The sequence below is a fragment of the Oryx dammah genome, unplaced genomic scaffold (genome assembly GCF_014754425.2).
Source record: "Oryx dammah isolate SB20612 unplaced genomic scaffold, SCBI_Odam_1.1 HiC_scaffold_2, whole genome shotgun sequence".
In the NCBI taxonomy this organism is placed as follows: domain Eukaryota; kingdom Metazoa; phylum Chordata; class Mammalia; order Artiodactyla; family Bovidae; genus Oryx; species Oryx dammah.
In genome coordinates, this window is record NW_024070186.1 from 170,674,827 (window position 1) to 170,685,658 (window position 10,832).

The window sequence follows — 10,832 nt, forward strand, 5'->3', positions numbered from 1 at the left end:
ACCACGGGCTGTGCCACGGACGCCACTGAGGTGACTTAGCCTGCACCATGGGCTGTGCGACAGGACCCCCCTGACCCTGGAGTCCCAGTGCAGCTGCTCCTGAGTTCTGAGCTGTTCTGGGCAGACTTGAGAGAGACGGCTTGCTCCCCTCTGCAGCCCTGCCATCATGATCCCCTCGCTGGGACATTTGTTCATCCTCCTCATCTGACAGAGAGGAGCCCAGAGTTGGGATATTTTGGCCCAGCTGACCCCAGACCTGCAGACATTAACCCGGCCATCGTCCCTTCTCTTGTCCTTACCACGATGTGGCTGCACACGGTCGGGCTCCGTCTCTGGGGCCTGTGTTCTTGTAGAGACCGCGCACTGCAAAGAGCAGTTTTGCCCCCAGGCCGTTGGTTCTGGAGGGTGAAAAGCGTTACGTACTGCAATGACTTGCAGCTCCAGAGACCACAGTACATAAACAAATACACAGTATTTCTGTGGTATTAACATTTTCTGGGGCAAGGGCAGGTTAATGAGAAAGTCTTTAAAAGAATCCTTAAGAGGTAATGCAAAAAAGATTGGGAAAAGCTGCTTTAAAGTAAAGAACTACTTCCACATTTCTATGTCTCACCTAAGTTACGATATAAAGGTATATTTTTCAGAAGTTAGACTTTTTTTTGAACCCTTACTATGGAGAATTTCGAATACACACAAAAGCAAGATAATAGTACAAAACCACCATCCGCCCATAAGACAGTAACTCTTAGCTATGTTTATTTCACAGTAATACCTATTCCTACTACTCCTGATTATCTTGAAAATCTGAGATAGTTCTATTTCAGAAGTAAATATTTCACTGAATCTCTAAAAAGTAAAGACTTTTTAAAAAAACAAAACTAAAATATCACAGTGTACACTCCAGAATGAATAATTCTCTGATGTTACAAACAATCTATCGGTATACACATAACCCACTTTTTTTTTCCCCCAGTTGACTTGTTCCAGCCAGGGTCCAAATAGAGTCCACATTTGGTTGTCGTATCTTTTTTTAATTGAGGGAAAGTGATTTACAATATTAGTTTCAGGTGTACAGCGTAGTGATTCAGTATTTTTGTAGATTATACCCCACTTAAAGTTATTAAAATATCAGCTATATTGCCTGTGCTATACAATATGTTCTTGGGCTGACTTATTTTATATGGAGTACTTTGTACCTCTTAATCTCCTACCCCTGTCTTGCCCCTCTCCACTTCCTTGTCCCCTTTGGTAACCACTTGTTGTTTCTCTAAACCTGTGCATTGGTTTCTGTTTCCTTATAGTCATTTGTTTGTTTTATTTTTTAGATTCCACGTATAAGTCAAAATATATTTATTTGTTTCCTACATCTGACTTAATTTCACTAAGCATAATGCTCCCAGGTCCATCCAAGTTGTTGGAAATGGCAAAATTTCATTCCTATGGAAGAGCAGTATTCCATTCCATATATATTATATCATTATCATCATCTTTACCCATTCATCTGTTGATGAATACTTAGGCTGTTTCGTAGGTTAACAAGCATAAATAATGCAATTATGAGCATTGGCTGTCTGCTTCTTTCTGAATTAATGTTTTTTTTCTTCAGATATATTCCAAGGAGTGCAATTGCTGGATCGTATGGAAGGACTATTTTTAGATTTTTGAGAAACCTCCATACTGTTTTCCACAGTGGCTGCAGCAATATAAATTCCTACCAACAATGTACAAGGGTTCCCTTATCTCCACACCCTCTCCAACATTTGTTATCTGTGGTCTTTTTGATGATGGTTTTTCTGACAGGTTGATGTGATATCTCATTGTGATTTTGATTTCCACTTCTCTGATAATTAGCGATGTTGATGTGGCTTTTCACGTTCATGTTGGCCATCTCTGTCTCCTTTGGAAAAATGTCTATTCGGGTCTTCTGGCTTTTTTTTTTTTAATTGGAGGATAATTGCTTTACAATGTTGGGTTAGTTTCTGCCATACATCAACATGAATCAGCCATAGGTATACAAATGTCCCCTCCCTCTTGAACCTCCCTCCCATCTCCCACCCCATCCCTCCCCTGTAGGTTGTCACAGAGGCCCCGGGTTGAGCTCCCTGCATCACACAGCCAATTCCCACTGGCTGTCTTATTTTACACATGGTAATGTGTATGTTTTGATGTTACTCTTCCAATTTGTCCCTCTCTCTCCTTCCCCCGCTGTGTCCACAAGTCTCTTCTCTGTGTCTGCATCCCCGTTGCTGCCCTGCAAATAGCCTCATCAGTACCATCTTTCTAGATTCAATATATATGTGTTAATGAATGGTACTTGTTTTTCTCTTTCTGACTTACTTCACTCTGTGTAATAGGCTCTGGGTATCTGTATTTTTTTGAATTACTGTTGCATGATGGCTGACTAATATTGTACATACGTACCACAAGCTTTATCCATTCATCCGGCAATAGACGTTTAGGTAGCCGCCGTGTCCTGGCTACTGTCGGTAGTGCTGTAGTGAACCTTGGGGCACGTGTGTCTCTTTCAATTACGGTTTCCTCAGGGTATATGCCCAGTAGTGGGATTGCTGGGTCATGTAGTAGTTTTATTCCTAGTTTTGTAAGGACTCTTCATACTCTCTTCCACAGTGGCTGTATCAGTTTACATTCCCACCAAAGTGCAAGAGGGTTTCCTTTTCCCCACACCCTCTCCACTCTTTACTGTTTGTAGATTTCTTGATGATGGCCATTCTGACATGTGAGGTGATAGTTTTAATTTGCTTTTCTCTAATAATGAGTAATGTTGAGCATCTTTCCATGTGTATATCAGCCATCTGTATGTCTTCTTGGGAGAAATGTCTGTTTAGGTCTTCTTCCGACTTTTTGATTGGGTTTGATTTTCTGGTATTGAACTGCATATTGGGTTGTTTGTTGGTTATGTCAAAGATGCAAGAGACATGGGTTCGATCCCTGGGTGGGAAGATCCCCTGGAGAAGGAAATGGCCAACCCACTCCGGTATTCTTCCCTGGAAAGTTCCATGGACACAGGAGCCTGGCGGGTTACAGTCCATGGGGTTGCAAAGAGTCAGACATGACTGAGCACGCGTGCATGCACGCACACACACACACATCTCATATCTTTTTCTGTCTGTAGATTCTGCCTCCCTCTTTTCATTACCCTGCACTTAATTGTTGTAGAAACCAGATCATTTTCTCCTGTGGTTTCTGACATCTTGAACTTTGGCACTTGTCTCTGTGGTGTCACCTAACAGGTCCTTTTGTCCCCTGCTTATCTTATAACCTAGTAGTCTAGAGGCTAGCTTTGGTTTAGATTTGGTGGGATGGCAAGGCTGCTTCATAGATGTGGTATTTTTTCCATCAGGAGGCTCATAACGTCCCACGATCATTGATTGTTTAAATCTCTGAGTTCATTAAGGGTTGCCAAATGGTGGTATCATAACTCTCTCGTTTCTTTTTCACTTGTTGGCTGAAACATCTTAATAGGAGGTTTCTTCTCAACAACCATTTTGATTATTCTAAGTACAGTTTATAGGGTTCCCCAGGTGGCTCAGTGGTAAAGAATCCATCTGCAATGCAGAAGATAGACGTTCAATCCCTGGGTTGCAAAAATTGCCTTGGAGAAGGAAATGGCAACCCACTCCAGTATTCTTGTCTGGGAAATCCCAGGGACAGACGAGCTTGGCAGGCTACAGTCCATGGAATTGCAAGAAAGTAGGACGAGACTGAGCATGCATGTGCGCGCGCGTGCACACACACACACACACACACACACACACACACACACAAATATGTATTGACGTCTCTTGTGAGCCAGGTGATCTTTTAGAAGAAGATCTCGGCTATGAACCAGTCAGGCCCTGCTTTCAACAGTGCTGACTTTTTTCACCTAATGTTTTAACGTGAGCATTATCCAAAGCTCCTCCTTTGCATTCCTCAATGGCTGTATGAATTCTGGGCTAAATATCTACTGTAACTTCAGGACAAAAGTCACAGATTTCACTTCTTCTGTGTTATATACAGTGCAACACAAAATATTTTGTGCATGAGACCTGTAGTTCAGGTTATTTTTATTAAGTGGTGCCCACTAATTGGGGCTTCCCAGGTGGCTCAGCGGTAAAGAATCCACCTGCCAATGCAGAAGACACAGGTTCGATCCATAGATCAGAAAGGTACCCTGGAGGAGGAAATGGCAACCGACTCTAGTATTCTTGCTGGGATAATTCCATGAATGGAGAAGCCTGATGGACCACTGTCCATGGGGTTGCAAAGAATCAGACTGGACTGAGCACACTCACCCACTCACTTATTTACTTTTCTGAAAGGTTGTGTTCTTCTAACTGTGCCTAGGACCTTGCTCCTCATCCTCCTGCCTCTCCCCAGCTGTGGAGAGAGGCTGGATCTTTATATAATGTAGCCCATCAGATGAATTTCTTGGCCTCCTCTTTTCATTCATTCATTGTTAGCACAAACCACATGGCAGAGGGTGTGAGACTGCAGAAGGAGCGTGAGTTGGGAGAATGCAGCCATGGTTGTAATGAATATTTGTGCTCTGCAGGCCGTGAACCCTGGGAGGTCCCTGTTCCTGCTGTATGCCCTCAAGAGCTCCCCGCGCCTTGGTCTGCTGTACCTCTACCTGTTTGACTACACTGACACCTTCCTGCCCTTCATTCATACTATCTGTCCTCTTCAAGAAGACGGCTCCAGGGAGGACATCATATCCAAGCTTCTGGTAGGTCTGCAGACGGCCTTGAGGGACATCACGCCACCATTGCCCATCATGGAATAGATTTGGATACATGGCTGTAGCCTAGCAGGGAAGAGCAAATAGCACAAGTCTTCACTGGAATCTTGCAAGGAGAGCCCTTACAAAGAAAATAGAGCAGGAACTTCCCCACTCCTAGAAGCCTGTTTTGTTTCCTGCATTGCATAGCCAGAGGGGTTACCCTTTAGACTTGAGATATTTAGAGGGGGGAAAAAAAAACAGTATTGCTTCTGTTATAAAATAAGGTAGCATAGTTCCAGATTGCCTGAGCGTTAGATTAATGGGCCCTCCAGCTTGGTAATGGATCTTGGTAATCTCTTAACGGGATCTTCTAAATCGGTTTAGTGTATGTCCTGTGGGCCTCAGAATAGGAAGCCGCCATCCCGCTCGCGGATGGCAGTCATCCTGTTAGTTGACCACCAGGCCTTTGGCAGGGCTGGTTACCCACCACGGCTCTCTTGTATTCCTTCAGAATAGTTGATCGCATTGACTCTGATTCTCTGTGTCACTAGAGGGTAATGCCCTCTACATTGGTACTTTGGGGGGCAGTCCTTCTGATCTGTTTATATCAAAAGTCACAAGGGTATAGGAATCATTGTGTATGATATTGAAACAGAATTCTCAAATCTCCAAGACCTTTTTTCAAACACTTGGATCAAGTGCCTGCCTAAGTGACCTTAGCCTTGATGTTGCTTTAAGCCTGCTCCTTAGCCCCTTTGCACAGTGTTTCTCCATTTACCCAGTTTTCAGCTGTTCTCTGCCCTTGCTAGACTGGGAGCACAGAGAACCCCTGACCTTGCCATTGTAACAAGCCCTGTCTATTATCACTGTCTGCACATCAGGCCGGCTTTTTTCTTGGCGATGCTCAGTGTCTGCTCCATTGTACACAGTCTTGCTCAGCTTTCATTGGCCTCTGGATGCCTGAAAGAAAGTGCAAGTGTTAGTTGCCCAGTTGTGTCCGACTGTTTGCGACCCCATGGACTGTAGCCCACCAGGCTCCTCTGTCCATGGGATTCTCCAGGCAAGAATACTGGAGTGGGTTGCCATTCCCTTCTCCAAGCAGTCTTCCTGACCCAGGGACCAAACCCAGGTCTCCCACATTCCAGGCAGATTCTTTACCAGTCTGAGCCACCAAGAAAGCCCCAAATGCCTGTGAGTTGTTTAAAAACTCTTGTTATAAATTACCTGCTAAGTTTGTTATTAAAGTTTTTCATTTTCCCAAAATTACTTTTTAAAGGTACACGTTTAATTTTCCCGTGACCTGTGATCATTCCACCACAGGTGAGAGGTTGAATTTGGGAAATTGTTTGAGCTGCTCTTGCAGTGCTGAAGACATTTTAAAACTGGTTAATTTTTATCCATTTCAACCTTCTGATTAATATCTCATGCTTAGATTTTTTTTTTTCCTTCTGAGCTTCCACAATCATATAAAAATGTAAGAGTTTCAGTCTCTTTGGTAACATTTATTGAGTGTAAGATGAGTTATTACAAGGTGAGTTGATGGGTGGAGATCTCACTTGAGATTGTTGGATGTGTATGTCTGTGTATGTGTGTTAAAAATGTAAAACTCTCTGAGCTGACCACAATATCTTGTATAAAAGTCAGTCCTCGTAATTTTTGGTGTCTGTTTTTATGTATTTACTCGTGTTCTACTCCTAAAGGATCTTAGAGAGCCCACATGGAAGCAGTGGCGAGAATTCCTCATCAAGTACTCCTTCCTTCCGTACCAGCTGATTGCTGAGTTTGCTTGGGACTGGCTGGAGGTCCATTACTGGACGTCACGGTTTCTCATCGTCAACGCCATGCTCCTCTCGGTTCTGGAATTATTCTCCTTCTGGAGGATCTGGTCCAGAAGTGAACTGAAGTAAGTGTGTTTTTATGTTGGAGATGGTTGGGGCAACAGAGACTGGGGAAGAAATACCAAGTGGAGAAGTCCTCTGGAGTGTTCTTCAGACTCTAGTAGACACCCAGCAATCTGGTTTAGAAACACTGCTTAAGCAACAAACAGGAAAACGACTTCAGTTCAGCATGGGGAGGCTCTCATGGTGGTCATTGTTAAAGTGTGCCTCCGGGTGCCTTTTCCCCACGTAATACACCAGATAATTCCTGGAGGGTGGGGTGTACTTGAAGGAGTTTAATAACTGAGGAATAAACAAGCGAGAAGAGGGTGCTTTATGGAAAGTAGTGTGGTAGAACATAAAGAGATCTGAGGAGGAATTCTGTAGGCATGAGTTCTTAGCCTGCTCTGCCACAACTGAGACAGTAATCATTTCTCTGGATTAATGTGTAAAATGAGAAAGTTGGACTAGACAATCGCTGAGTCAGGACTCTTGGTTGCAAGTGACAGAAACCAACCTAGGTTGGCTTTCGTACCAAGGGCCATGCCCAGTGATGGCTTCCTGCGTGGCTGGACCCAGAGACCCGATCACTGTCCTTAGGGCCAAGTGTCTTTCTCCCTCTGTTCACCTCAACAGCTCCTGTGTTCAGGAGCCCTTGATCCCTCCAGGTAGAGACCGACAGCTTAGGAACCGTAAAGGAAAGAGACACTTCTATAGCACTTGTGAAAGCCTCGTGCTCATGTGCCTTTGCTCTGATGGACCCAGGCTTCTTGGCCTCGCCCATCAGGTGAATAGTGAGAACCTGACAGGAATCTCCGTTATTTATTCAATTCAGTGACTCTGCTTATTCATGCCCAGTTGATTGAACTGCTCCTCTGCCCCTGCTTCTCTGCTGGACACCGCAGATCTGTTGGTCAAGAGGATAGTTTATACTCTGAAGGCCTACAGCCTAGCAGAGAAAATATTACATTAATATTAAATTAAAGGGGCTTCCCTGGTGGCCCAGTGGTAAAGAGTCTGCCCGCCAATGCAGGAGACACTGGTTCAATCCCTGATCCAGGAAGATCCCACATGCCCAGGAGCAACTAAGCCTGTGGGCCACAGCTATTGAGCCTGTGATCTAGACCCCAGGAACCGCAGCTGCGGAAGCCCGTGCGTCCTAAAGCCCATGCTCTGCAGCACGAGAGGCCACTGCAGTTAGAAGCCTGTGCGCTGAGAGGAGCCCGTGCTCGCCGCAGCTGGAGAGAAGCCCGCACAGCAACGGAGACCCAGCCCCACCAGAAATAAACAAACAAGCTAGAATATGTCTATATTGTATTAAACACAAGTGTGACTTGGCGCAGAAGCGGGTGGAGTTGGGGCAGTGCTGGGAAGGCCTCGCCTGAGGGGACCTGGTGACATTTCCCTGAGGAAGCCTCCTCCAGGCTCCGTCCCAGGAGTTGAAGGTGACGTGGTCAGGAAAGGTGTGTCTCAGGCACAGGGGACAGGAAACAGGGTCTCCTGCAGCTCCGGCAGCCAGACTGCAGCGGGGAAAGGCCCAGGCAGGGTCTGAGCGCCTCGGTCTCCCCTCTCACATGCCTCTCTTCCTTTTGCAGGACCGTGCCTCAGAGGATGTGGAGCCACTTCTGGAAAGTGTCAACACAGGGGCTTTTTGTGGCCATGTTCTGGCCCCTCATCCCTCAGTTTGTTTGCAACTGTCTGTTTTACTGGGCCCTGTACTTTAACCCAATTATTAACATTGATCTCGTGGTCAAGGAGGTCCGACGGCTAGAAACCCAGGTCTTGTGATTGACGCTGCTGAGGTTGCGAGGGACCCTTGCAGCCTCCCTGCCCGCCGAGCTCTGGGGAGAGGGGGAAGCGGACTTCCTGTTTTCCGCCCCTAGTAAGCAAGGTGCTGCTTTGTCCGTCAGAGGCCACAGCCAGGTCCCCTCCCTCAGCCCGCGGCAGCAGGGACTGGCGCCCCAGAGCTTGGCCGACACGGCGGCCGCACCTCCTACCCAGCCGCCTTCCTCGCCGGGACTTGGGAGGCTCAGCCCGCGACGGCTGGCAGGGACTCAGGGTCCTCAGAAGACACACAGTGGGTCACAATCCCCGCTTGCTCTGACCTCAGTGACTGACAAGAGGCTCCCAGGGCGGGTCGGAGCCCAGGGCCAGGCCTGTCCTCTCAGTCAAGTGTAGGAAAACAGGAGAAGATGTTGTCATAGGCAGAGGCAGTTGCGCATAAAAAATAAGGAGGAAAAACCACAATCTCGTTGATGATTCTGTCTTGTGTAAGAGTTGCTAGAAGGTTGAGTTAAACCTCTGAAAGCAGTCAGTTTGAGGTTAGAATGATGGTGGTTAGACTCGCCACCACTGTTTTCTACTTGGAATCATTGAAAGTTTGGATCTTTTTGTTGAAGTTATTGAGTGGGATGTCAGGCAGTTTAATCAGGCTGAGCTGCTTCCGTGCTATGTAAAATTGTTGTTCGGCGGGGTTTGCTTTGTTTTTGAGAATGTAATCTATAAAATCCAAGCCAGTCCGTTTGTTTAAGGAAATACCTTGTACATTGACCTCACACTGTATAATCTTTATTGTCCTGCTCTGATGTATAAAACAATGTGTAATTACACCAAGTGCTGTAATTGTAAATATGAGATGAACTATGGCCTTCGATTTCCTGCCAGTGTGACAACTGCAGGTGGGAAAGGCTATCAATCTGAAGATCAGCCATATTTATACAGAAATGAGCTTGCATCCAAAGTGTTTTTTTGCGAGTCTATGAACCATTCATTAACCCTTTGTATCTTTGAAGATTTCCCTCAAACTCTGCATCTGAAAGTTTGAAGAAATGACTTGAAATAAAAATAAAGTTTATATATATAGAGAGAGATAAAACTTATACATAGAGAAAAATTGACTGTTTAGGAAACATGAAGAAAATCTATGTTGCCCAGTACAACTTACTGGTCACGCTTACCACACTCCCCTCCACCCCACAGTCGAGGAGCCACTGAGGATATCTTAAGTGAAAGGGGAGAGAATGTTTTCCTTACCCTTGTGTTTCCTCATCAGACCCTGGGCCTGCCTGACTTGATAAGCCAGAGACTCTGCCAGCCCAGTGGATCCAGGGACATTGCAGTGTCTACCTCTCCCTGGCCTGGTGCCTCACAAGGTTACTCTTCTCTTTTTTTATTTTTTACAATATTTATCTGTTCGGCTGCCTCAGGTCTTAGTTGCAGTTTGTGGACGCTCTAGTGTGATGTGTGGGTTCAGTAGTTGCGGTGTGCAGGCTTAGTTTCTTCGTGGCTTATGGGATCTTAGTTCCCCAACCAGGGATCAGACCCACGCTGCCTGCATTGCAAGGCGGGCTCTTAACCACGGGACCACCAGGGAAGTCCCTCTTATTTGTAGATGAAGAAAGGGAGGCTGGGTAGCACTGCTGGAGCTGGGGCCCAGGGCAGACTCCCTGTCCAGTGCTTCTCACCTGTGCCTCTTGGCCTCCCCACACTGTCCTCACCTGCTCCCCAAATTGTGCTTCAGAGATGAGTAATTCATGTGCTCTGGGGAGGAGTACAAGGCAGACAGCCAAGCGCAAACAGGAGAGGCGGGGTGCTCCCTGTTTATCACCTGCAGGAGGAACAGGCATAGCAGAGCGAGGGCCACCCTCTCAGAGCAGGCTCAGGTGTCTCAAAATGAGGTGTCTATTTAAAATACTCAGACCCTTTAATGTAAGAGTTCCATTTCTGCATATCTCAAGGAATAATAAAAAGGTGGGAGAGGGTAAAGATTCACAAGCATCCTCGTTACATTAGTAATTGATAAGAATAGGAAATACTGCCCATGTCAGAAAGCTAGCAGTCTATAAAATAGTATCTAATAATACATGGAAATGAAGTTTTCACAGCTTTTTTTAAAGACACAAAAATGGAAAAAAGCTTATAAAAGTCATACAGTACGGAGTCTCAATTACATTTTTTTTTTAAAATCGAGTGAGGTTTTTAAATATTGATTTGGCCACACCATGAAACACAGCGGATCTTAATTCCCTGATCAGACATTGAAGCTACACCCCGTGCAGTGAAAGCACAAAGTCCTAACCACTGGACCACCAGGGAATTGCCTCAATTACATTTTTAAAACATTGCTGACAAGACTGATAGGCAGCACACCAAAATGCTAAATGTGGTTATACTGGACTGTGAGAATTGGAGTAGGTTTTTTTCTTTCTATATTTCTCATTTTCTTTTTTTAT

The 10,832-nt window shown here is 45.4% G+C and overlaps 1 protein-coding gene across 4 annotated transcripts in view; it reads left to right on the top strand.

Moving 5' to 3' along the window:
* BFAR (bifunctional apoptosis regulator) overlaps positions 1–9,468 on the top strand; it is a 30,225-nt gene extending 20,757 nt beyond the window's left edge. For 3 of the 4 annotated variants that reach the window (XM_040256668.1, XM_040256685.1, XM_040256677.1), the window contains 3 exons: positions 4,556–4,729; positions 6,424–6,626; positions 8,196–9,468. In XM_040256668.1, the coding sequence (XP_040112602.1) occupies positions 4,556–4,729; positions 6,424–6,626; positions 8,196–8,388 (570 nt within the window). In that variant the 3' untranslated portion in view covers positions 8,389–9,468. The remainder of the gene's footprint in view (positions 1–4,555; positions 4,730–6,423; positions 6,627–8,195) is intronic. The other variant, XM_040256693.1, reaches the window with a different exon arrangement.
* Positions 9,469–10,832: the final 1,364 nt, after the last annotated feature.